The 24,504-nt window shown below is 54.9% G+C and overlaps 9 protein-coding genes across 9 annotated transcripts in view; 4 read left to right on the plus strand and 5 right to left on the minus strand.

Annotated features, from left to right (window-relative positions):
• ASPACDRAFT_1886147 (aldo/keto reductase family protein) overlaps window positions 1–800 on the plus strand; it is a 2,427-nt gene extending 1,627 nt beyond the window's left edge. Inside the window, exons 5-6 of the mRNA XM_020198413.1 lie at window positions 51–423; window positions 486–800. Of these exons, the coding sequence (XP_020059474.1) occupies window positions 51–423; window positions 486–641 (529 nt within the window). The 3' untranslated portion in view covers window positions 642–800. The remainder of the gene's footprint in view (window positions 1–50; window positions 424–485) is intronic.
• Window positions 801–1,251: 451 nt separating this feature from the next.
• ASPACDRAFT_40457 (uncharacterized protein) lies at window positions 1,252–2,355 on the plus strand (the record flags this gene model as incomplete). Its single annotated transcript, XM_020200755.1, has 1 exon — window positions 1,252–2,355. The coding sequence occupies one exon, from the start codon at window positions 1,252–1,254 to the stop codon at window positions 2,353–2,355; it is 1,104 nt and encodes a 367-aa protein (XP_020059475.1).
• A 522-nt stretch (window positions 2,356–2,877) lies between these two features.
• Window positions 2,878–3,728, plus strand: ASPACDRAFT_40458 (alpha/beta fold hydrolase; the record flags this gene model as incomplete). The annotated part of the gene is made up of 2 exons (XM_020200756.1): window positions 2,878–3,310; window positions 3,367–3,728. 2 exons carry the CDS (start codon window positions 2,878–2,880, stop codon window positions 3,726–3,728), a joined length of 795 nt encoding a protein of 264 aa, XP_020059476.1.
• Window positions 3,729–3,926: 198 nt separating this feature from the next.
• Window positions 3,927–5,288, minus strand: ASPACDRAFT_113922 (intradiol ring-cleavage dioxygenase). Its single transcript, XM_020195758.1, has 4 exons — window positions 4,943–5,288; window positions 4,459–4,823; window positions 4,306–4,373; window positions 3,927–4,201 (listed from the first exon to the last, which is right to left on the minus strand). Exons 1-4 carry the CDS (start codon window positions 5,191–5,193, stop codon window positions 4,004–4,006), a joined length of 882 nt encoding a protein of 293 aa, XP_020059477.1. The 5' UTR covers window positions 5,194–5,288; the 3' UTR covers window positions 3,927–4,003.
• Window positions 5,289–5,524: 236 nt separating this feature from the next.
• ASPACDRAFT_40460 (tRNA 2'-phosphotransferase) lies at window positions 5,525–6,737 on the minus strand (the record flags this gene model as incomplete). Its single annotated transcript, XM_020200757.1, has 2 exons — window positions 5,525–6,346; window positions 6,489–6,737. The coding sequence occupies 2 exons, from the start codon at window positions 6,735–6,737 to the stop codon at window positions 5,525–5,527; spliced, it is 1,071 nt and encodes a 356-aa protein (XP_020059478.1).
• Window positions 6,738–7,282: 545 nt separating this feature from the next.
• On the minus strand, window positions 7,283–10,524 carry ASPACDRAFT_1853706 (uncharacterized protein). Its single transcript, XM_020197324.1, has 4 exons — window positions 9,964–10,524; window positions 8,897–9,862; window positions 8,755–8,847; window positions 7,283–8,709 (listed from the first exon to the last, which is right to left on the minus strand). Exons 1-4 carry the CDS (start codon window positions 10,517–10,519, stop codon window positions 7,436–7,438), a joined length of 2,889 nt encoding a protein of 962 aa, XP_020059479.1. The 5' UTR covers window positions 10,520–10,524; the 3' UTR covers window positions 7,283–7,435.
• Window positions 10,525–11,274: 750 nt separating this feature from the next.
• On the plus strand, window positions 11,275–12,318 carry ASPACDRAFT_40462 (Efg1 domain-containing protein; the record flags this gene model as incomplete). The annotated part of the gene is made up of 2 exons (XM_020200758.1): window positions 11,275–11,611; window positions 11,708–12,318. 2 exons carry the CDS (start codon window positions 11,275–11,277, stop codon window positions 12,316–12,318), a joined length of 948 nt encoding a protein of 315 aa, XP_020059480.1.
• Window positions 12,319–13,216: 898 nt separating this feature from the next.
• On the minus strand, window positions 13,217–15,415 carry ASPACDRAFT_40463 (F-box domain protein; the record flags this gene model as incomplete). The annotated part of the gene is made up of 1 exon (XM_020200759.1): window positions 13,217–15,415. The coding sequence occupies one exon, from the start codon at window positions 15,413–15,415 to the stop codon at window positions 13,217–13,219; it is 2,199 nt and encodes a 732-aa protein (XP_020059481.1).
• Window positions 15,416–19,340: 3,925 nt separating this feature from the next.
• On the minus strand, window positions 19,341–23,402 carry ASPACDRAFT_50532 (serine/threonine-protein kinase; the record flags this gene model as incomplete). Its single annotated transcript, XM_020202360.1, has 4 exons — window positions 19,341–19,609; window positions 19,665–22,618; window positions 22,717–22,864; window positions 23,375–23,402. 4 exons carry the CDS (start codon window positions 23,400–23,402, stop codon window positions 19,341–19,343), a joined length of 3,399 nt encoding a protein of 1,132 aa, XP_020059482.1.
• Between the last annotated feature and the right edge of the window lie 1,102 nt (window positions 23,403–24,504).

Raw genomic sequence — 24,504 nt, forward strand, 5'->3', positions numbered from 1 at the left:
TTAGAGGGCTCACTACCAGGAGACTAACGCTGCCACACGCACACACACAGGATGCTGCTGCATGCGCCCTACGGCGGGAAAGAAGGTCGACTCGGCGCGTGGCGCGCCCTCGTGGAAGCGCAGAAGACCGGCAAGATCCGCTCCATTGGTGTCTCCAACTACGGGATCCGCCACCTGGAGGAGCTGGAGCACTACATCCAGACCAGCGGCGTCGGGGGCCAGATCTCCGTCGGCCAGTACGAGATCCATCCCTGGTGCGCCCGGGAGGACATCGTGGCGTGGCTGAAGCAGCGGGACATCGTCGTCGAAGCTTATTCGCCGCTGGTGCAGGCGAAGCGGATGGACGAGCCAATGCTGCAGAGCTTGGCTAGGAAGTATAAGAAGACCCCAGCGCAGATTTTGGTTCGATGGAGTTTGCAGAAGGTTTGTTGGAGCGAAGCTTTTTTTGGAGAGATCTGGATGATGGCTAATGTATGATGTTGTAGGGATACGTCCCGTTGCCCAAGTCGGTGACTGAGTCCCGGATCAGAGAGAATACGCAGGTCTTTGATTTTGAGTTGACTCAGGAGGATATGCGTCGTCTGCAGACGGATGAACATGCGCCTGTGTGCTGGGACCCTGCTCGGGATTCGAAGCTGTAGAAGAGGTAAGCAGCATATGCTGTTCTGGTGGGGATTGTGCTTGAGCACATAGATCTGCAGATAGTGTTACATATTAAATCGCTTAGATTCGAGAGAATGAACCATCAACCTGGTCACGTTCGCTGTTGTTGTTGGCAGCACCCACAGTGCAATTACCCGGATTAAACAATGCTCCCGCTTCGGTATAACGTATCCCCGCAACGGCTTGCTTGCCTTCCGCCTCGCCTTTCCCCCCATAGTTTCCTTCCAAACAATTAATTACCCGGGGTGGCATCACTCACTCATCTTTGTTTACCTTTTTTTTTCTGGTGTGATTCTCAACAAATTCACTTACTCACACTTTCTCTCATTTATTCAAACAAAACCACCCCCATATCTTCATCCCCAAAACCCCCAAAATCTCAAATGTCTATCCCCACCGATCCCTCCCCAAGAACCAGGAGTCCCGTTCCCACAACCAACGAACCCGCTCATACCTCCGTCTAATCTCCGCCGCCGCTGCCCTTCGTTACCCTCCTACGCCGTCCTCCCCCACCACAACCACCACAACCACCATCCCCTCCAACCAACAGACAGACACCCCGAGAGACCCAAGTGAGGGTCAACAAACATGGCCTCCGCCTCCGCCTCCCCGGCCAAAAAACGCATCATCCTCGAGAAATCCCGCACGGTACGCCGCCGGTACCAGCGGAGCAATCAACGGTTCCAGTTCACGGCGTCACAGATCGCGCGCATCGAGCGCGAGCAGGAGCGCGAGCGCCGGGCGCAGCAGCTACGCGACCGCGACCGCAAGCGCGTCGCTAACAAGAAAAAGAAGGCCGAGAAGGAGGCGCGCGACCGCGAGGAGCGGCGGCGGCTCGGCTCCATGGGCTTGCCGGATCCGAATGCCCCCGTCGTGCCGTCGAGTCAGCCTTCGTTGTTGAGGTTTATTCGGAAGCCTGCGGGGGTGGGGGCGGTAGCGCCTTTGGACGGCGCGGGGGTGGATGCTGGTGCTGGTGCGGATGGAGGTGTGGATGGGGATATGGAGGTGGGTGGTGATGATGTTGAGGGTGGTGATGATGATAATGGGGATAGTCTGGGGGAGGGTACGAAGTTTGAGGAGTTTGATCTTGAGGGGTGGGAGAGTGGGTCTGTTACGGATGCGGAGGAGGGTGTGGTTCATGGTAATCTGGGGGAGGAGGAGGAGGAGGAGGAGGAGGAGGAGGGTGATGTGCAGGTTGAGAAGGGTGAGGATGCTGCGCGCGCTGTTGGTGCTGCGGCGGATCACACTACCGATACTGATGATGAGTTTGGCTGGGAGGAGGAGGAGGACCTTGCGGAGGTTGACGAGTTCTCTGATTGCTCTATCTTTGATAATGAGGACATCATCAAAAAGAGTGAGGTCGTCGCGGCCGATATGTTGGTCACGAAGGATGTTGGAGATACCCTGGGTGCGGGCGCCGATGCGATAGACACGATTGCGCTGAAGACGAATGCGATAGGCACCAATACAGCCAACGCCGATGCGATAAACACGATTGCGATAGACACTAAAAGCGCGGACAATGTGGACACACCCCACGCCGAGCCTCCGACAGTGCAAGGCGCTATACCTGCCTCGTCGGCAGGCGATTCATTTCAGGACGACACGGCCATTTTGTTGGAGCAATTGGGCCACGAGTTCGACACCGATGAGGAGTTCGAACAGGCATTGGTTGCATTGGATGCTGTGTGAGGAAGTATAACTGACTGACTAAAATTGGACACTGTGCACTAATGCAATGTCGTCTTCCGAACCGACGGGCGATCCGCGCACGTCGGATGGCGGCCCTGGGCGGGAGCCCCTCGTCGGGTCGGGCGGTGATAAGCTGAGCGGCTTGCGTTCCCCGCCCACCCTCCTCATCTCCAAATCATCCGACGGATTCTTTTTGCCTGGTACTTGGTACTTGGTACTCGGAGCAGGTGGATGATTGGGGCGACACGACACGACAAGACTGGATATACGGCTACAACGGAAGACAAAGGATTTCCGCAAAAAGTAGGAAATGGCACACCCGGGAGCGTTGAATGGGAGGAGAAAAAAAAAGGAGAGCGAGCAAAAGTTCCCCGCCCACGCCATGACGTCGACCCCGCTCAAGCTTCGTTGAGCTTTCTGCTTGTCAAACTTCCGATCACGCGGTCCCTCTCTTTCCTTTCCTTTTGCTAGAAATCAGTGCTCAACATCGGACAGCCGCAAGAAACCAACAAGGAAGACACCATGCCTACCGTCACCGTCAACAACCACGAGATATACTACGCCGACTCCCACCCGGACGGCGCCCCCGCCAACGGCTCAACATTCATCTTCATCCACGGACTCGGTTCCTCGCAGAACTACTACTTCCCCATCCTGCCGTACCTCGAAAAGCAGCACCGGTGCATCACCCTGGACACCTATGGCTCCGCCCGCTCGACCTACACGGGCCAGCCGGTGTCCATCGAATCCATTGCCGCCGACGTGGTCGGCGTGCTGGACGCGCTCAAGGTGGCCCAGGCCGTGGTCGTCGGCCACTCGATGGGCGGACTGGTGGTGACGCTCCTGGGCGCGCAGTATGCGGATCGCGTGAAGGCCGTCGTAGCCATTGGACCAACCCACCCATCCGACAAATTGGCCTCGGTCATGAACCAGCGCAGCGAGACGGTTGCCAACTGTAAGCCTCCTCGGGTCTCTACTCGAATATGGGAATGTGCTGACTGTCAAACTAAGCGGGCATGGAGCCCATGGCCAACACCATCCCCAGCGGCGCCACCGGCACCCGCTGCTCGCCGCTCGCCAAAGCCCTGATCCGCGAGTTGATCCTGGGACAGAACCCCAAGGGCTACGCGGCGCTCTGCCAGGCGATCGCCAAAGCGCCCGCCATCGACTACGCGGCCATCTCGGCCCCGTTCCTGCTGATCGCGGGCGAGGAGGACAAGTCAGCGTCGCTGGAGGGGTGTCAGCATATTTTCGATCGCGTGTCGAGCGGGAGCAAGAAGATGGAGGTTCTGGCGCAGATCGGACATTGGCATTGCGTCGAGGCGCCGGAGGAGGTGGGCGGGCTGATTCGGGAGTTTGCTGCTGCTTTGTAGTCTTGTTGGTAGACTTGTTTATCGTAAATGGGTGACAATCCTACAATGAAAGCACTTGAGAGATGAGGTTCGGTCGAAGGAGTAGACTGAGGAATGTCTTTAACTCCGAGCTCAGGATCGTCTGAAACAGTCACACGATGAAGTATAGAAATGAATAACATAGTTCGGTATCACATCAAATCAATATATACAGAAAACCCCCCCCCCCTTGTCACCATAGTACACCCACACCCACGTATCCACATATCCTTTTCGTTCCAAAGCATCGAAACCGTCTAGCTCGACGCCGACGCCGGCGCCGGCGCCAACTTGACATCATACTGCAACTCAAGACCAGCTTGAGGGTCGCCCTTGCGCTCGACAAAGTCCACGATGAGGGAGTCCTTGACGGCGAAGACCGAGTCATTGGTGAGGTAGGGGTCCTTGCGATCGAAGATCTGCGTGGTGAGGGGTTTGTAGCCTTCGTAGGTGGCCTGCCACACGAAGCGATTAGCTCTGGTTTGGCTTTCCGGGGGAACAACAATCCAATTCCCCAGGGAATAGGGTAGAGTAGAGGAGGGGGGAGGGTCAACCATACAATAATATGAATATGCGCCGGCCGGAACGGATGACGATCCATCAATTCCAGCAATTTCCCCGCGGGACCTACTCCCCACCCAAATCAGTTAGCACATAGACATCCATACCCCCTCACACTCCCCCCCCCCAAACTAAGAAAGGTAGAACGAACCATCATCAGGCACAGGATACGGCGTCGGCCGCAAACAATAAAACGCATACCGGCCCTCCGCATCGGTGCGGAACTTCCCCCGCAGGTTGAACTCCTCCTGCTCGGGGTCCTGCTGCTCGTACAAGCCGTTGGTGCTGGCCTGCCAGACCTCGACGGTGGCGTCGACGAGCGGCGCCTTGGTGGCGTGGTCGACCACGCGGCCGTGCATGTAGGCCATCTCGCCGCCGGGGGCGGGCGTGCGCACGATCGACTCCCCGTTGGCGCGGATCGGGGTGTCCGCCCGGAAGAAGGGGCCCAGGATCGCGGTGGCGGTGGGGGCGTCCTGCGCTTCCGCAGCAAGGGTGTAGGTTATTTCGTCGACGAGGCTTTTCGTCGTTGTTTTGTTAGTGGTGGGGTTGTGATAAGGGGGGTTTGTATGGAGGGTTTTAGGGGGGGGGAGGAAAGGGTTAAGGGGGGTTTATAGGCAAAGAGGGGGGGGACTTACGACTCCAATCCAATCACGTCGGTAACTAACTGTCCTTCATTCCGCTTGTCGTCGCTCATCTGTCCGGCCCAGTTCATGAACTTGACGGCCGCCATCCACTCGTCGACAGTGACCTCGTTCTCGCGGGCGAAGTCGTGGACGTGGCGGATGAGGCCGGTCATGAGTTGGCGGAAACGCGGGGTCGTTTTGGGACCCATCGCGTTGATGACATTGTCGGTGAAGTTAGGGTCGAAACGGTGGGGGGCGGACATTTTGATTTGCTCTGTCTGCTTCTGGGGTATAGGGTGGGATAGTAACAGGAGAAAGTAGGTGATTGAGAGCCCAGCTCCGATTATATACTTCTTGCCTATCAATGTGATGGTCAGCTTTCCTTTCGGCGGCCCCGGATTTGTTGGCGAGGGAGGGTGATTGGCTTCGGAAGCGGAAGGAACCCCGCCTCTTGTTCCTTCGGATTCTCTCTTCCGATAAGTTTCCCCCGCAGTTGAACTTCCGATGTCTACCGTAAGTCTACTCTCAATATGTTCATACGGTACTAACGGTACTAAGTCAAGGTGTCCAATTCAATTATCTACACCAAAAAAACTACCTTCCGTCGGACTTCTTCCCCTGCCCCTTCCCCTTAGGATTCCGGCGTTGACTCCACTCCGCCGGCCACTGCTGCACGACCGCCCCGCGCTCCCAGATCGTGCCCAGCCGCCGCTCGACCACGGCATCGACCACCTCCAACGGCACCATCCCCTCGATCCCCTCACTCAGAATGACCCCGTTCTCACTGCGCCAGAACGGACACCCCAGCTGCAGCGCCTTCACCAGATCGATATAGATCAACACCTGCGCATCCCGCCGCATCCCCGAGATCACCTGCCCTTGCCCGCCGACCGGCCCTTCTTCCTGCTGCTGCTGCAGCGGCAGCTGCGACCTCGCCAACACAAGCTCCCGCTCCGGCCCCGTCGCAAAATGCACCTGATTCCGGCCCATGCACCGCAGGCCCCCGGACTCCAGGATCAACGGCCACGCCCCGTGGAACGTCCCGTGGACGACCGTCGACGGGAGGTTGGAGGTTGTTGGCGTCAGCCTCTCCAAAAGGCCCGCGGCCTCGACGGTCTTGATGCTGTGGCCCTGCGTCGCGCGGATGAGGTAGTGGGTCGGGTCTTGGTCGGTCGTGGCGGCCGCGAGGGCGGTGGCTGTTGCGGTTTCGGTGGTGTCGTTGGTTGTGGTTTGCGGGCTGGTTGTGTCGCCTGCTTTTTCGGCGGTGGTTGTAGACGTAGGCTCCGCCGTAGAGGTGGCTGTAGACGTAGAAGGAGGGAGATACAACAGCCCAAACCGCTTCTTGTCCGAACTGGCGACCGCATCCACGATCTCCGGGAAGGTGACTTTCAGGGATTTGAGCTTGCGCCAGGCGAGCTGTCGTTTTCATCAGGCAGTGGTTAGCTTTCGCATCATCTTTTTTTGTGTGTAAATCAGATTAAAAGAAATCCCAGCGACGCGATTTGCCCGCCCCAGATCGAAACAATCTAGAGAGGTGAGGAAGGGCAAGCAAACATACCAAATCCCCTACGCTCGCATACCCCTGCGCATCCATCTTCAATCCTTCCTTTTCGGCCGCATGTCGCAGGATGAACGACATCGCTTTGGAGACGGTGACCTGGCGGCTGGTTTTGGGGTCCTCGTGGCGCGGTTTGCCTCCTCCTCCTCCTCCGCCGCCTCCGCGGCCGCCTTTTTTGTCTTTGCGGTTGTCCTTTTGGGGAGGTTGGGTCGCTGTCGGAGCGTTGGGTGGGGTTTCGTGGGTTGACATTATTTCGGGGGTTGTTCTGGGATTCGGTCTTAGTCTTGGTCTTGGGATTGGAGCTGTCGCCGTCGCTGTAGTTGTGGTGTACGCCTGCTGAAGGGGGGATGGAAAGCGGCTGACTCGGGGCAACGCGTTGCGAGACTCGAGGCGAAGAGGAGAGCTATGATTTGCGGATCGATATTTTCGAGTGAATGTAGTCGGGACAGGACTTCCGAGAAGGAGGATGGAGCGACTGCTCATGCGGGGTGGAAAGGGGGTTGAGTCGCTGTTGAAGGTGCGCACTTGCTATCTTTTTGTCCGAGGAGTCACAGTCGTGGTGAGGGTTGAAATGCACGCGTGAGCAAGTGCAAGTCGCTAGTCGCTTGCTCCACGAATCGTGCTATGCAGGTCTACCCGGTCGGATTGCTTGAATTTACCTGCTCCAAGCAAGATAGACCCCAACCTTACTGATGCTTCAAGTTACAAGAATGGGTCGAAATTGAATTGCTGCTGGCAAGGGAAACTTTTTCTTTCCCCGGAGAATTTGACATCATCGGCGGGAGGTCCGCCGGCCCACTTTTTGCGCATGGACGGTAACCGTCCGGTCTAGCTCTACAACCACTTAATCTTTCTGGCTCTGGTCTATCGCTATTACCATTGACGATGCTAAAATGGGTATATCACAGATCACATCCCTCACCTCCTTGCAAGTCATCCCTCCCAGGTCATCGATCACAAATACAGCTACACTCCGCCACCGGACAGACCTTGTGCTTCGCAAACCACTCGCGCGCATGGTGGGCGTGGAAGCCATGGTTGCAATTGATGCAGAACACAATGAACCGGCGCATCAGCTCCGACTCGCTCGGCCGTCGGTTCTCCGCGCCGCCCGCATCGGCCGCCACGTACGCCTTGGACATGGGATCCGGGGACCCCAACCAGAGCGTGCAGACGCCGCAGCGCGGCATATGGCGACCGCACCGGGGGCAGACGGTGCCGGACATGGCGGCCGTCCCCAGCGGGTTGCCGGCCGTCGGGTGCACCACCTCGCCCGTGGCGGCCGGCGTGAGCTGCGACGAGGCGTCGTGCTGCGTGAGCGGCCGCGTGCAGTAGTTGCAGGTGAGGCTGATCTGCTGGCGCGGCGGGTCCATCAGCTTGCGGCCGTCCCAGGTCACGGCGAACTTGCGCGAGCCGACGTCGAACCGGGCCCGTTCCAGCTGCAGCTTCCAGCTGTTGATCTGCCACCGGTAGGTCTCGCGCCAGGCCTGGAACCGGGTGCGGTACGGCGGGTGGTTGATGAACCGCGGCACCGTGTGGCTCATCGCGAGCACCGCGGTCTGGATGTCGTGAAACTTGTTGATGTAGGACTGGAACAGGTCCATGGCCGAGTGGCCGAGGCCCGTGAGCACGACGCCCTCGATGTCGCCCTGTCGAATGACTTCCTGCGTCGCTTCGTGCAGGTACGTGGTGAGGTCGTCGTCCGGAAGCCAGCGCAGGGCGACTTCGATGCGGTACCGCAGAGGAAGCGTGGTCTCTTGGATGACCGAGTTCCAGTCCCCGCGGCTGACCAGCGCCAGGATAGCCCTCGCGTACGGGTCCGTCAGCTCCTTGGCGATTTCGGCGCAGGTTTCCTCCCAGTCCGGGTCGGTGTCGCCTTTCGCAGCGCCGGCAATGGCCATGGCGAGAAGCTTGTGCGCTTGGGCTGGCTCATGGCTTCGTAACGCTAGGTAGGCTAGCTTGGGTTCGTCCTGGAAGATGGCCAACGCGGCGGCCTTGGTGTGCTGCTTATCTGCCGACAGGTTCTTCACCAGCTCTTCTAATTCACGGTATGATTGCGCGGCGCCGCAGATTCGTAGACACAGTCGTCGGTGTTCTGCATAGTCTGTCTCGCAGCCCTTGGTTTCTGGTAAATTCAGCTGCTCGCGAACCAGGTGGACAATCGTCTCGTTGATGTCGGGCGGTGGATCCGAGCTCACGCGCCGTGCTTCCAGGCTCTCCACTACCCAGTGTTAGTACTGTCCTGACCCACTCAAAGCTTTCTTACCCAAATCACCGTTCCACACGTCGTAGACCCCCAAGTAGTTCAGATCCAATCCGTTGATGATCATCGATTCATTGGATGAGGCAGACCGCGCACCTGGTCAAATTAGCAGGGCTACAACACCGCCGAGCAGCGTAGAACATACGTTCAACCCAGTCCCAGAATCCCTGAAGCCAGGGGTCATCTGCCAATATCTTCTTGTTCCGGGTTTCATCAAAAAGATAGCCCTCCTTGCATCGGAGTCTGCTGATGGACAGTAATGTCAATGCATCTTCCACGGCAAGAGGGTCGCCTGCTGTTCCGAGCGAGATAGCACGCTCTCGGGCCTTTCGGCTTGAAAGAGGACTTTCTGATCCGTGCTCTGGCGTCCCAGTCTGCGCCGACACCCGGTCCCGTACATCGCGCACAATCTCCGCTATGCCAGTCTCCGGGTTGGACGGGGGGCTGATCACTTTAAAGTCGGAGTCATCATCCGAGGAACCCCATATCAGGGAGCCTTGTGACGAGAGCCGTACAGGAGGCGAGGGAGGTTTGGACGTGAAAATGCTGATCTGCCCGGTACCGTTCATAGTGATCGCACTGGGCTCGTTGCCGGAGCTCATGTTGAGGAAGTCAAAGGCCACGACTCTGTCCTCCTCGGCATAGCCACGGGAAGGGTGGTTGAAGGGACCGACGATGTCGCGCTCATACTTGGTATAAATCTGCTCCGGATAGTTGCGGGCCGAGCCATGCCCCAGCGTCTCGTCCACCGAGGACCGCATATCTTCCGCCAGGTATTCCTTGGCTATGTCATAGGTCTTGAGATGTCCCGTGTTGGCCAAGGCCGCCAGGCAGCCCCGCTTGGTACGCGAGAAGCGTAGACTCCAGATGCTCGACTTGGGAGCGACAACGTTCTTGAACTCCAGCGCCGGGCCAGCCTGGCCGGCCTCGAGAGGGGTGGCCGCCCCCACTGCGGGGGTGATAAAGCGCGAACCGATGCGCCGATCCCAGACACAAATCACAGGATCATTCGTCCCCTGACACGAGGCGATATAGTTCTCATCCAGCCAATTGATAGCCAGATTATGAACGCAGCGCGTGGGGAACTGTAATGACGGGTTTCCAGGACCCTCTTTGTGTGAGAACAAAATCAGCTCTAAAGGCCCCACCGAAGCTTAAAAGGATAGCCAAAGTAAAAAAAAAAAAAACAAAAGACAAAAAACAGAAACCCACCTCGAAGATCATAGATCCTCACAAACTGCCCTTTCACGCCGGTGACCAAGGTATCGGGCTGATCCCTGAAGAATTTGATACTGGTGATGGGCTCGGAGCTGGCCAACTTGCGCAGGGGCTCGACGAACCCCTTGGTGGCGGGGGCCTTCATGGTCAGGCGCTGGTTGACGTCCCAGATGTTGAGGCAGAAGTCATTGCGGACGCGGTCCAGGCCGGCGGCCAGCAAGCCGTGCGTGCTGAAGGCGACGGCATTGCAGTAGCGCTGGTGGCGGATGGGGAAGGAGAAGGACTCCTGGACGTCGCCGGCCATGCGCAGGATGGTCGCGTCGCCCGAGGACTGGCCCACGGCGACCAGGGACTCGTCCATGGGCGACCAGTCGAAGGCCCGGAAGGCGGGCACCTTGGTGTGCGTCGACAGGACCTCATGCTCGAGGCGGCGGTGGCCGTCGAACGCCGTCACACGACACAGGCGGAAGGCCTTGTTCACCACGTCCACGGACAGGAAGCGCTGCTCGCTGGTCGTCGAGGCCGGCGACCACCGAATGGCCGTCTCCATTGCTGCGGTGCCCGGGCAGGTCCTCCACTCGCGACACCACTTACCCCCTCCCCTTTTGGAAGAGCAGGCGTGGGGCTGCTTGACAGCTAGCTAAGCCGATGAAAGTCCGGTTGGCCGATGAGACTGATCACCGATGATCTAGACTGGCTTTACTCCCGCCTGGTGGGTTAGGATGGCGAAGTGTTGAAGCAATCCTGCTGAAACCGGCAAGCCAAATCTGATGCGTCAACGGCAATCCACAAGTGGAATGGTTGGAGGTGAAGGCCAGGGGTCCAGGGGTCTAGATGTAGTAGCCCATGGAGAGCGGAGTGTGTGTGAATCGGCCTGACTGACAATCCTACTTGCCCCAGAGACAGCAATGCGCAAGCCTACTGCGCAATCTGCAGGCAGCAGTGGTAAGAATTGCAGGGTCGCGATGCAAGTACAGTGTGTAGCTGTACAGTCATTAAAGTAAAGTCGTCCGAGTACGAGTAGTTCCAGCCCATGGATTGGATTAATGGAATGGGCGCGTCATGGCGCTAAACCGCATAAGATTGGCTACGGAGCAAACCTGCTCGGTCCGACCGATGATCCGGACATACTATCAAATCAATCGCCCGATCGAGTAATTTTTTTCTCTGCAAGCTGGAAATCACGGGCTGGCACTGCAGATTATAACGACTTTCAAAACAGAACCCATTCCTCTTCGCCTTCACAACACCAACTCCAAACATCACCAATTTTCCCCCCACAAGGAAAACAGAAATCCAACCACAATGCCCCGCGAATACCAACCCCACCCCCGCCCCAACAAACGCAAACACAGCGGCGGCGCAGACGACAACCTCGACGAACCCAGCCACCACAGCGGCCACCATCCCCACTCCCGCAAAAAAGTCCTCCTCAAGAAAAACCCCGATTTCACCTCCGTGAACGACCTCAAGAAACGCATCCGCGCCGCCAAGCGCCTCCTCGCCAAGCCCGACCTCCCCGCCGATGTGCGCGTCACCCAGGAGCGCGCCCTGCTGGGCTACGAGCGCGATCTCGAGGAAGAGACCAAGAGCCGGGAACGGTCGAAGCTGATCAAGAAGTATCATTTTGTGCGATTCTTGGGTATGTTTGCTCCCCCGCCCCGTCCCTCTCGGGAATTGGATTCCATTGCGTGGATATCGGGAAGAAGATTACTGATGATTCATTCGGGTTGGGTAGAACGCAAGACCGCTACGAAGGAAATCGCCCGGCTCACCCGGAAGGAGAAGGAAATTACCGAGAATACGGCTGGGATTGATGCCGCGGCGAGGGAGAAGAAGCTCGCGTCCGTGGCGAGGAAGCTGCACGTTGCGCGCGTGAATCTGAACTATACGATCTATTACCCGCTTACGGAGAAGTATATCGCTTTGTATGCGGATGTGAAGAAGAATAAGAAGGTGGAGGATGGGCAGGTTGTTGAGGCGGAGGAGGAGAAAGAGCAGAAGGAGGAGGAGGATGCGGCAGGAGCAGCGGAGAGGTCGTCTGCTATGTGGAAGACGGTGGAGCAGTGCATGAAGAACGGCACCCTGGATCTTCTCCGGGACGGCAAGCTGAACAATAACAAAGACAAACGATCCAAGGTGGCAGACGCCGGCGCGGCGGATGAGTCGAAGAAGAACAAGAAGACCGCGCGCGAGCACCCCGATTCGCACAAGTCGAGCGCAAGGGCCAAGAGCGAGGATCGGAAACACAAGAAAAAGTCAGCCGCCAAGCAGGATGACTACGAGATGCCGGATGCCGGCAATAATGATAGTGGGGATGAGAGTGACGGCGGATTCTTTGAAATGTGATCGAGTGGCTTCTGGTTGTCAGCGTGATGATGCATTTGCAGGAGTTGGTCTTTTTTCCCCCTCTCTTTATTCTTTCTTGGGCTACTTCTTTATCTCATACTTGACGAACTATTTCATACCTCGTCAAAATACGATACCCAAATTATATCTGTTACGAATTCGCATCACTAACTAAAGGGGTGGGAGGCCATAACCTGTTCCACTGTAGTTCGTATAGCCCCCGTTGAGCTTCTCACTAATCAGACATGCCTCAGCACCAAGTACCATCAGACACGAAGAACCACTTATGGGATACCAACTTACTGAGATCCCCAATGCCCTACATTGATACTCAGAGAATCCTACGAATATACGATCAATTCGAGATCGAGGAAATGTCCAATCTTCCTTGCTAAATGATCGACAAATAAACCATCCCAGTCGAACTCCAGTAATCTCCGTCCTCCGTCTATCAACATTCGAGAGAAAGCCAGTGTGCGACGCAGTACAACATTTGCAACACCAGTCCTAACTCCCGACACAAGAACGCCCAATCCAGCGCAAAGGGAACGATATCAGTGAAGAAGGTAGAAAAAAAAGAGGCAATGCGAACAAAACAACCCCCAACGGCCCCATCCGGTGCAAAGCGGATTGTACTGGCTCATCAAGTTCGTATATCGTAGTAGCATGCTCGCCCGATGCGAAAGATGCTTGCAAACGCCCTAGCATGACCAATACCCTGCTACCCCATTCTCCGTTTCGGACACTAGGACGCTCAAATACTGACACACACCGAGAACAAAAGGTTGCCAGAACCTATAAGAAAAAGTAAAACCCCTCCGGGGCGTGAGCTCGCTGAAGATTGCACGGTTGCAAAACGAGTGTCCAGAATTGAAGAAGTGTATGCCAGCGAACCTTTTCACATGACTGTGCAGCCAGTGTTGCTGTCCGTGTGGCGACGACGTCCTGCTCCCAGAGCTGAAATGCCCCCGACCCCATATGCGGCGGTCTCTTCGTCGACTTCATTGTAAATTCGTTCCGCCTCGCGGGCTCTGCGTCGTCTCCTGCGCGTTCCGGAGCCGCCGGTCCCCGCTTCTTCGGTCGCGATCATGTATTCGGCCCATTTGCGATCGAGTCGGTTCGCTGCTGCAAGATCACCGCGGAGAACTCGCTTGTTGTGTTCATTCACGGTCATTTGCCAACCATAGAAACACTTGAGGTGGATGATCTCATTCGGATACACAGGGGGAGGGGGAGGAGGCGTGATGGAAGATGTGATCATGGCTGGGGATCCGGGCACCTGGCCTGAATCTACCGTCTGTGCCACAACCGAGATAGTCTGAGGGGGTTTGCGAGACCGTGGGATGAAGGCGTTGCTTGAAAGCACCTCCTTGACACCAGCCCAGGTCACATTACCGCAATCGAAAACAACTAATCGCAGACCAATCTGAGGTAGGTCCTCGCCGTAGCCCCTCTTGCGTACGCGGAGGCTGGCTTCCATCAGAGTCAGATCAGACACTCGGGTGTTGTCCATCTCAACGGAGCGAAGCGAGAGGCAGTTCTTCATGATCGGAAGGGTTCCCTGGTCACCAAGAAGTTCGCAGTAGCTGATGTTAAGATGCTCGAGACGAGGAGCGCATGGCGACTTGGCAAGCTCGATGAGGGTATGGTTGGAGAGCCGAGTCAGCTCTTCGAGTTCAAGGTGAGTAAGACAAGGGGTTGTCTGAATGATAGGGATAACGGAGTCATCAGTGAGCTCGGAGCAGTGGGAGAGCTGCAGTCCCTGCATGTTGGGCACGTTCCAGGCAAGACTCTTCACACCCTGGTCGGTGAGATCGGGACACTGGTGAATATCCAGATGCTTGAGTCGTCGAGGAGGGACAATCGGGCGATCCAGCAACACGTCTATTTCCGGGTCAAGGCCATGCATTAGAGCCTTCAAACTCTCGTCGGTAAGGTCAGCCCGGCTGATTATCAAACGATCCAGGGTGTTTCGCTCGAATAACTCCGCAGCAAACTCGACATCGTCGAAACCACGGATCTCGCTGGCTCGCAGATCCCTCAACTTCGGACAGGCAACCACCACTTTCTTCAGCCCAGAGGTATCAACACCAGTGCACCAAGAGACATTGAGGATCTCCAACTGCGGACATGATTGGGCAATTATCTTCATGGCGGAGTTGGTGACGGTGAGTAGTCCTGACAGGTTGACGTATTCTAGACGGGGGTTCCGCAGCAAGAAATAGTGGATCGTGGACTTGTCTACACGGCATCCTTCCAGGGAGAAATTGACCACATTTCGACATAGATCGGTGATTCGTTCACCATCCGTCCGCCATTGGTCCTTGAGCTGAACACAGCCTCGCAAGTTCAGATCCCGAACGAATGGACCCCCAGAAGTCATCAGTTTCACAAGACCTTCGCTAGGAATGTCGCGGTAATAGTCCGTTGTGTCGACTTCCCTCCAGAGCTGCCCATCGTAGCACATCTTATTCCACGCCTTGGAGACCGCGGAACAGCGGACAATCTCTCTTGGATTGAGGTACCGGAAAACGCGCATCTTGAGTTCGTCCGGCAAACTACCCCAGAAGTCGAAAACCTTCGGTTTCGGTGACGGCTGGGCAACGGTAGCTTCACTCGTGACGTCTGCCATGCTGATCGCCAATCCATGGGAACCAGGTCGCAGGTCTTGAGGCAGAGGGATTGTCTTCGATTGAGAAGCATTGGGAGATTCAGAGGGAACCATGCGGATGCGAGCAGCACCGTCGAAATAGTCGGTCTGAGGGGCAGTGGCCCCGGGGGTCACAGACTGAGCATTGAGCCCACCGTACAGTTGCGATGAACTCCCATTGCCCAAGCAAGGTGAATAGGCCGTTTGCGAGAGCGAGATGCAGGATAGGGAGGCCTTTCCATCGCGGCGATATCCCGTGGAAGCGGATCGGCCGCGCCTGGTCAGACTCGGGCTGGACGAGATGCGTTGGAGGTTTTGAAGCAATTTATGACGACCCTTGAGTTTCGGTGGTTGTTCCAGTGGGATCTGACCAGTCGACGAAGCCGGACTCGAAGGCGAAGGGCTCCCAGACGTCGATCTGATGTCGTCGGGGGTTGCGGTGGCCATGACGGCAATGCGCTTTAGGGCTCTTTGCGGAATACTTCTCGTCCTCAATCGAGGGAGGTCCTAGATCAATGTGGTGACGCAACGGTATGAACGATCGAAGCTTTTCAGCGCCAGAACGCAAAATGCCAGAAAGAAGAAGGAATCCTAAATGCTCATAATGACTCCAGCCAGCCGGTCCGTGAGAAGGTTATCTTATCGATTGGCGATAACCGCGATGGTAGACACGCCCCGAGGAGCAGAAAAAACGCCAAACCTCCGTTCCTGCGGATGGACAAGCTGATTGCTCGGGTTGAGAAAGAGAAAGAAGATGGAAGGGGGATGGGATCACCTGAGCAGCAGAGCAGCAGCAGCAAGCGACGGGAAGGTGGAGGTGGGTTGTCGAGTTGAAGGTTGTCGTTTCGATTGTACCATGGGACTTGACGACCGCGTAACCCGGGGGCCCGAAGCAAGAGCCAGCACCAGACTGGCCTGCGACCGAAAAGTCAGGAGAGCGACCAGTTGAGTTCAGTTGTGGACGTCACGCAAGCATCATCCACAATGATTCAGGAGGAAAGTAAGTGTCAACGCAACCGGAAGTCTTGCGTTGAGTTGACTGGAGCGAAGTTTGTAGGAGGGCGGGGAGGGGAGGGGCGGGAGGGGAGGGAAGAAAGGGAAGAAAGGGAGAGAGGATACAGGAGGAATCGATCGGATCTTGTAGGATACACTCCGTCGTAAGTAAGTACGAGTAGGAAAAATAGTGAGCAGTAAATTACTGTTCGTTTGTAGTGTGTCAGAGACAAGAAGACAGGAGAGAAAGAGAAGGAAGATTGTCAATCCCGACTATAGAATCACGTAAGGTGCCTGGTCAGCCGACAGAAAGGGCGAGCCACATGGATCTTTAATGTTGACCGAAATATAATTGCTCAGAGGGAGTGGCTGTGACAAACAGAAAGGAGTCGAACAATGATAAGGCTGCGAATAGCACTGGTCGACAAACCCATACCCTCCATTCTTACCCCACAGGTGTGTGTGGGAGAGAGACTGAGAGTGTTTCTCTTATCGGTGGGTGTGGACGGATTCTCACTTATCGATTAGCGATTAGCTCGCCCCACTTAGTCTGTGACAGTTCAGTCACTGTTATTACCGGGTCAGATGGCAGGTCTGCGATCAGGAGGTGGTCAGGCATGACTTATTCACATTCGAGATAGACAAGAAGATAACAAGAACAAAAACTTCAATTAGCAATGGTCATCTGGTACGCCATCGGATCAAACCCTCGCACTTGAGAGCAAGCAAGCGTCGATCTCAGCGATGTGTCCGTCAGACCCCGAACAATTACAGTACCCGCAAGTACGGCCGGGCCGTATGGTACATGTCCATGTCCATGTCCCGATGGAGAACGAAACAAATGCCTCGTCTCCTCCAGAGAGTCCACCAGTCCAGTCCAGGCCAGGCAGCCTTTTACTATGTACAATTGTTGATAGTGGAGGAGCCTATTCCCTGTTCCTTGTCCGCAAGTGGAGTGATTGGGTAACAGTCCGATCAACAGCCTGGGCTATTCTTGACAATTCTCCTACCCACCCACCTACTGTATGTAAACACTCCAGTTCCATGCATCCACCAGCCACTTCGCTGCATTGATGGATTGACATCTAAATCTCCTCCTCCTCCGCCTCCTCCTCTCCTTCCTCAACACAACCACCACCACCACCACAGAACCCTCCAAAGGCTCAAGTAATATGACCCTCCCCCCACCCGCAAACCCCCAAAACACACCATAATCGCATCGCCTCTTCCCACCTTTCCAAACCAACAAACGTCAGAAACACACTCCACAGCAATCCAACCCACAACACAAAACCAGCGAACCACCAGTCATCCCTTCCCCCATCCCCACACTTCAAGAGGCAAATAACTTAGCACACTCCCGAGAACTCCGACTAAGCCGGGAAATCGGATCACTTGCACCAGACAGTAACAACAAGGGAAATAAGGAAAATTCAGCCGGCTCCCGATTCCGATTCCCTCTTTCCTTCCCCTGCAGCGTCCGAGCAGAGAGAGTCCAGTCCTTGACTTGAAGATTGTGCTGCCAGTTCGGATCGAAGATATTTGGCAAGTAGATCCACGAATGTGCAGTGCAGAGCATACTCCGGAGTAGACTAGTGCACAGTACAATACTCATAGTTTGGAAAATTACCTTAGTGGAAGAACAAAGTTCACCCCTTCACCCCATCCGGAAGAAGTACCTGCCACTCCGTCACTCACTTCCCCATTCCCAAAAGTAAGTCTTCACGCGTCGAGAAAGAGAAAACCCAGGGGAATCTTCCGATCCGGCCACCGAGCCTAGTGGAAAGGGGAGGGGGGGGGGGCAGGGCAAGCCTCAAGGAGACCAAAAGAGCCTAGGGAGGGGGAACTTGGAAACCCGGAATGAATGCCCACCACCTCGGTGCCTCCAGATTGTTTGCCTCCTCCTCCCTGTTTGTACGAGTAAAACAAACGCCACCCCAAAAAAGCGGAGAACTTGCTTTCGCGTCCACGGCCACGCCTCCCCAGTTACCTATCTTACTGGCTCTGAAACTTTTTTTGGTGGCCGCGGCTGGCTGCAGTGCCTCTTTGTTACTCGGAGAGTCGAGGCGGATTGTTGAAACTCGAGGGGGAAGCTGGTTGCCTCCAGGTTTCTCTACATGTACAATAACGTACGTACTTCGTAGACTTACTGGGTTGGGTAATTCAAGGTCGGTCATTCCGCTTTACAGATATGATTGATCTGAGGTAGAAGACGTCGAATGGTTCTGTTGGTCGGTCAGAGGGAGGAGAAAAACATTCCTGGCACTTTCTAACTCGCGGCCGGGGCCTCTTCGTCCCTCATCTTTAAGCCAAGTGCTTGCTGCCATGGATCCAATTGGAAACTTGGAAAGGCAGGCCAGTGCATTGCCTGCCTGTCTCCCACATGGCAACAAGCCAAGACCACCCACCCCATTATACACTTAGCCAGTGCCAGCTCTAGGCTAATTCACCACCCTAACCAACTTGGCTAAGTGCCGCCGTTCTAGTAGAATTAGATTAATATACCGACGGACTAGCCCCAGTTCCCCCGCTTCCATCCCCCGCACTTTGGTCTCGAACAGATACTCACTACGATAACTACGATAAGAAGCGAAGGAAAAAAGCGTCAATGCGACAGAGTCAATTACCTAGTGCCTTTTTCAAGATGTCTTACTGTCCTGCCACAATGACTAGTATCATGTCTCATCTCTGTGTTTTGGTCTGTCTCACTGTCTATCATGACTGTAACCCAATTGCAGGAAGCTTAATTGACCCTGTTCTGTTCCACAGCATATGAGTTTCCAATGCCGTTGCGACGATGGGTATCAACACAAGAAAAAAAAATCAAACAAATTCATCCAATACATGCTGTTCTCTGCCCATGTTTTGTCCCCAGGCCATGCACGCAAAATAGCTATCGAATCCGATCCAAACCAAATTGCAAAGTTAAACAAAGAGTATCTTCTTTCTAGCCAAAGAGAAGAATTATATGATGATAATAATGATGATGATGATGATGATGGTAATGGGGATAGTGATGGTGACGATGGGGTATCTCAGCCGCTTAGACCTTCTATACACACTGACCACTTCAAGCACTGTGATCCACGACATCCAAAGACGCCATGTATCCTGGATCCATTCGTGGTTGCGCCTCTCATGGGACCCGCGCGATTTCACCAGTGTAAAGGATGTTTTTATGTTTCAAGGCGGCCGAGTTCGTGTCCTCTGCGCCTCCAATCGCTCCGAGTGTGACAACAATCGAGGTCGTTGCATTCCGATTATCCATGTAGAATGAAGGCGAAAGTAGAATGGAAATAGTTGCTGTATGTATCATCCAAGGTGATAATTCGTTATGTATCGCTGACTCAGAGAAAAGACCACTTGCCCCGTGCGTCGCTCAGTTGTCCGCCATCCACGGGTGCTCTAAGACTTCGCTGACAGTCAACCGATTGTCGACATCTCGGTCAAGCATTCTTCGAATCAAGTCGATGCAATCCTCGGAGAAGGGCAAGAACGGAACCCGAAGGGGGTGGTCGAGGATTTCGTCGACATTGTAGAAGGGGTTTTCTTTGTAAACGATGGTATACAGGAGAATACCCAGAGCCCAGATGTCTTGCTCTTTCCCGCGATAGGATTTGCCCTGAAGGACTTCGGGTGCTGCATAATCTGCTATGGTGTCAGAAAATTGAAATCAAGGGGCGGTGTTGATGGTAAAACCTACCAATTGTGCCTACAAAGACATCGAAAGGTCCGTTCTTGATGTAAGCGGCACTTCCAAAGTCGATCAGCTTGATCCGCCCCTCACCGTCCAAGATGACGTTCTCATCCTTGATGTCCCGATGAACCACAAGAGCTTTGGTATGCAAATGATGAATGGCAGACACGACCTGTCGAAAGATATTCTGGCACTCTGACTCATCCATGTTGACCTTCAGTTCGATGTAGTCAAACAGATCCATGCCGGGCAGACCATGCGGGGTCATCTCAATATAATAGTTGATGTCGTCCTCAAAGAAACCTTCCATTTCCACAATGTTAGGGTGCTTCAACCCGTCTCGCCGAAGGAAGTCCAATACGTGAATCTCTAGCGGAACAGTTCCTAGACGACGGTCCCGAGTCCATGTATCAACAAGGATCCGCTTCTTGGTGACATACTTCAAGACAACTTTCTTCGTGGGGATTTTCTTCAGGCGGGCAAGTTTGACTTCTCCGTAGGCTCCTTGGCCCATCTCCTCCAAGATAGTATAATCGGCAATGGTACGTTTCTTCGGTGTTTCTTTCGCGCTAGTCGGCCTCACTTCGGGCACCGGCTGAACAGGCTTGTCTGTCAATGGCTGCGAAGCAGCTTCGTTCAGCTGCTGGCTCAGGGTGGACGTGGGTATTGGGCTCTCAACCGACGTCTGTTCAGTTATATAAGGATGCGGGCTGGATATCGGCGTTGGCGTGCCTGACACAAGGACTGCCGAAGGGCTCTCAGCCCCAGACGGCACCGATTCGAGGGGAGATGGGATGTTGGACCTCGGGGCTGCTGAGTGGATGTGACGCGAATACGTCACCCACAAAGCATACACGAGCTCGGTGACTGCGATAGGAGCGTCATGCTCGGAATCTGACTCATTGACTTCCTCAATAGATTCTTTCCGCGGCTTGGTGAAGATGGTGCCGCTCTTGGCCACCCGCAATTGAACGTCGACCGCTATTGAGGACCCGTCACGATGGGTGGCCGCAAGTCCAGATGGCTCTAGTAGAACGGAAACAACATGAGCTTTTCCGCCGTCCCGAAGAATTGACAAGGTTCGGGCTCTGCGGAAACTGGGTTCAGGAATCACGATGCCGTCTACAAGAGGAACCCGTTCCTCCTCGACAAGCACGTTCAACAAGTCATCGAAACCAGGGATCAAGTCATTGATGTGCAGGCCCTCGGGCCGCTCATGACCAAAGAGCGCTGCGGAGAACACAGAATTGGAGCTGACAATCTTCAAAGTCGACGAGGAGAGTACCATCATGCCCGCAACATGAGGAAAGCTCGATATCCGAAGAGATCTGTTTCCTTCTCCTTTGGTAACTATGGTGGGAATACAGATACCGGCAGTTGTGCGAGAAGCAAAGTATTTGGTCTCAGCCACTTTCGTAAGGCCTGTGCGCATGGAGCCAGCCAGACAGTCCTCAGGAAGGCGAGGCAGAAGTTCTGTAATCCGTTCTCCGGGCTTCACCGCACCGTGACCCCAGATCTTGTCCACATCACCATCGACCTTCACGATATCCCAAGACTCGTTGCAAGTGACTGTCACGACATCCTCTTGAATCTCCTCAATAACCCAAATCAAGCCCCCTCGTTTCTCCATCACCCAGATGCTAGCGGACCCTGTTTTGCCGTCGCGCTTCTTGATAGGCACAACATCCCCACAAAGAAGCACCCCGCGGGATTTGGTCGGAGGATGGTTCAACTGTCTCGTGCTAGAGCCATAGCCATCGTCGGTCTGCGCCCTCCGGGGAGGCCTTGCTCGAGAAGGCGGTTTACTCAGCAGCTGTGCTGTCACACCGTTGCCCATTCCCAGCGACTTGGTATTCGCGGGCTTGGAACGCGTTCGTTCCGGCGAAGGTTTGAGCTTTGCCGCCGCTTCAGTACAAGGGTCCCGTAATTTGGATTCAATCCAATCCCGCCGGTCTTCTTGTACGACCTCCAGTATACTTAGTTTGCGGAGTTCCCCTTGGGTGACACCGAATATGAGACACGAGATATCATTCGCTGCCAAGATAGTCCACGGCTCCTGCGATTCGGTCCGGAACACAGCCTGCGATGCTGGTGTCCACTTGCTGCTGTGGGTATGTAGCACAGGCACGGGAAATCCGTATCCAAAGGTTGAGGAGCTGGTTGGAGAAAAGGGGTCGGTGGTTGTATAGGGTGCTAGAGTCTCCATCAGCTTGCCCCGGATAGCGGTAGAACCGATTTCGGTGTTAGTACGTTTTTTAATGCTTACGCGCCTAGATGAAGGGTGTGACCTCAATTCCTCCTGCTGCTGCGATCTCGGGTCATCCGCTCCCTGTCCTGAGTAGCGCAATTGAGCCCCCATCGAGCCATATTCCGCAGGTATCTCTCCAAACCTGCCGGCTGCAAGTTGAGGGTCTGTAAAAGCTCTCTCAAAGATGTTATCACTATCCACATTAGCAGGGCCGGTTTGCGGACCACGCGTCAGACCTGCGAAGTGAAATCGGTCTTCCTTGGCTAATACACTCGTTCTTGTCGAGATATCCAGCACGCTCTGCGTATCCGAGTCACCGCCAGCGCGGCCTTGTACAGCAGCCAATGCAGGGCTATTGCCGGTAGCCCAGCCGAAGCGGTCGCGCATGAAATCGATCGACCTCTTCAAGATATTATGCCGATTGTGAAGCAATTCCTCCGATTTCTGAGCGAACGAGAACGAATGCAGCGACTCGCAAGGGAAGCGATGGAGGTCCTCCAGGGTCTCAATGTCGTCACTGGCAAAAAGGCGAGTGGGATAGGCTCGGGACGATGAGGCGGAACGCGGGGAAGGTGAATGACTGCGCGAAGCCACTGGGCCAAGCGACGAGGCGGAAATGTTCGGAAGGGTGAACGCTCGCGATGAAGGTTGTTGACGTATGCGATCTAGACCTGATGGGCCAAGTCCATGTTCATGATCCAGCAGAGAAGATCTGTGAAGGGAGTTTTGAAATCTCTTTTTAGTCCCTATCTGCGGATTTGCACTAATGCAGAAAGCTGCTGCCGGACAACGCAAGGGTCGGCCACCTACCTCGAGAGATGGTCGAAGTTAGACGAGACACTCTCCGCAGAGTATCTCATTGAATCATCGGTATGGGTCGAGAGGCGTCTGATGAAGTGATCCGACTGAGGCGACTGTGAAAGGGGTCCCAACGGAGACGATAACGGACTTGGATCATCTAGAAATCCTCAACGCGAGGTTAGCTGCATGTCTTTCACTTTCTGAGTCCCTTCTCCCGTCTCTGCTTCACTGCCCCCTCCTTATCTTTGGTTTGAGTCGTCGTCTACCCATTCAGAAGCATTGATCCCGGGATGGGGAATGAAGTGGCTGAATTGTTCCGAGATGCATAACGAAAAATGTGGATAATGAGCGGCAGTGTCGGTCGTTCCGATATGGGAGTCTTAGTGACTGGCCAGAAAGTCGCTTGGCATTCTTTTGTTTGGTGGCGCATTCACACTTCGCTTCGAGAATCACTGCCGATTTGGAGCTCGGGGCTGGGCGCTTTTGGGGGTCGCAGTCGTCGTTCGTATACACCTACCACATACGCTTCTCGGAACCAGGAACTTTCACATGCCGATGCTGATACAACTGGAGTGGGCAGGCAGGAAGGCTCGCAATGCGAGGAAAAGACACGGGGACAAGAAGAGGATGGGGAAGCGTGGAGAAACCTGGGACCTGGGAGACTAACCGTCAAGATCGTAGGACGAAGAACCCATATTTCCCCAAGATGGTGACAATTGTAGAGGAAACAGCACCGATCGGACCGATTGATAACAAGCGGTTCAACCCGGCGCACCTGGAAGGAATAACGAATAGAGAACTAGGGTGGGAAGAACAATGTTGTTTATTGCTACATGGGATCACAACATGTGAAACATGGAAAAGATTGTTCTCTTTTCGGGGAGATCAGGGAGGTGGGTAGGAGGAGGGTGGGGGGGAAGATGAGTTGTAGGAGAAGGAGAGGTGAATTGATAGGAAATTTTTCTTGCGCGGGTTGTCCTGCAGACGGGGGTGGGTGGAGGGTGCGTTGGAAGTTTGACGTGTTACTGCGAGGGACAATAGATTTTTTTTTGCACAGGATGATCGAAGACCTCCTCCCGTCCACGCCTTGAGTGCAATGGGGCGAAGGACTATGCAGCAATTCGATCAGTTGTTGCTGCAGTAGATTGAATTGGTAAGGGGTGGTTTAAAGGGAAGGTGAGGAGGTCAGAAAAAATTGTCAGCGGACTGCGGGCGGAAGGACAAGAGGGCAGCTGCCTCGTGAGGTCACAGGTACCATACACCTGCGAACGAGGATGGCGAACGAGGGCGTGCACGCGGGGAAGAAGAAGAGTTTGAGAGAAAGGAGAGGGGGAGGGGAGGGGAGGGGAGGGGAGGGGGAGGGGGGAGAGAAGGAAGGATGTATGTCGGTTTGTGTCGGTGGTGGTGGTGATGGTGGTGGTGGTGGTAGTAGTAGTTAGTGGTAGTGTTTTGTAGTCAATCAAGCTAGAAAAGAAGGCCAATAAATGGCCTCTGGGGTTTCAGGAGGTGAACCTCTTGAGTGAGTGAGTGGAAACGCAGGAAGAATGATTATAATAAGTTGATGGGCACCGCCAACCAGCCAAGGGACGGAAAGGAAATAGTCACGCCCCAAATGTGGGTTCTTCGGAGAGGCAGAGAGGGAGATTCGAAGGAAAAAGGAAATTTGAGAGAAGGGCGGGAGAAGAAACTAACGATACTATAACTATGCCCCAATGAAGTGAGGGAGGTGCAGTGAGTGGATTAGGGAAAAGGAAAGGAAAGAAGAAGAGGAAGAGAGAGAGAGAGAGAGAGAGAGAA

The sequence above is a fragment of the Aspergillus aculeatus genome (genome assembly GCF_001890905.1).
Source record: "Aspergillus aculeatus ATCC 16872 unplaced genomic scaffold ASPACscaffold_3, whole genome shotgun sequence".
Classification (NCBI taxonomy): Eukaryota; Fungi; Ascomycota; class Eurotiomycetes; order Eurotiales; family Aspergillaceae; genus Aspergillus; species Aspergillus aculeatus.

Excerpts from the sequence above, each read along its gene's own strand:
- ASPACDRAFT_1853706 (XM_020197324.1), bottom strand. The coding sequence starts at position 10,519 with ATGGAGACGGCCATTCGGTGGTCGCCGGCCTCGACGACCAGCGAGCAG. Across the intron at positions 9,863-9,963 it reads GAGGATCTATGATCTTCGAG|AGGGTCCTGGAAACCCGTCA; the intron begins GTGGGTTTCTGT and ends TCTCACACAAAG. Across the intron at positions 8,848-8,896 it reads ATTCTGGGACTGGGTTGAAC|GTGCGCGGTCTGCCTCATCC; the intron begins GTATGTTCTACG and ends TAATTTGACCAG.
- ASPACDRAFT_113922 (XM_020195758.1), bottom strand. The coding sequence starts at position 5,193 with ATGTCCGCCCCCCACCGTTTCGACCCTAACTTCACCGACAATGTCATC. Across the intron at positions 4,374-4,458 it reads GTATCCTGTGCCTGATGATG|GTCCCGCGGGGAAATTGCTG; the intron begins GTTCGTTCTACC and ends GGTGGGGAGTAG. Across the intron at positions 4,202-4,305 it reads CGGCGCATATTCATATTATT|GCCACCTACGAAGGCTACAA; the intron begins GTATGGTTGACC and ends TTCGTGTGGCAG.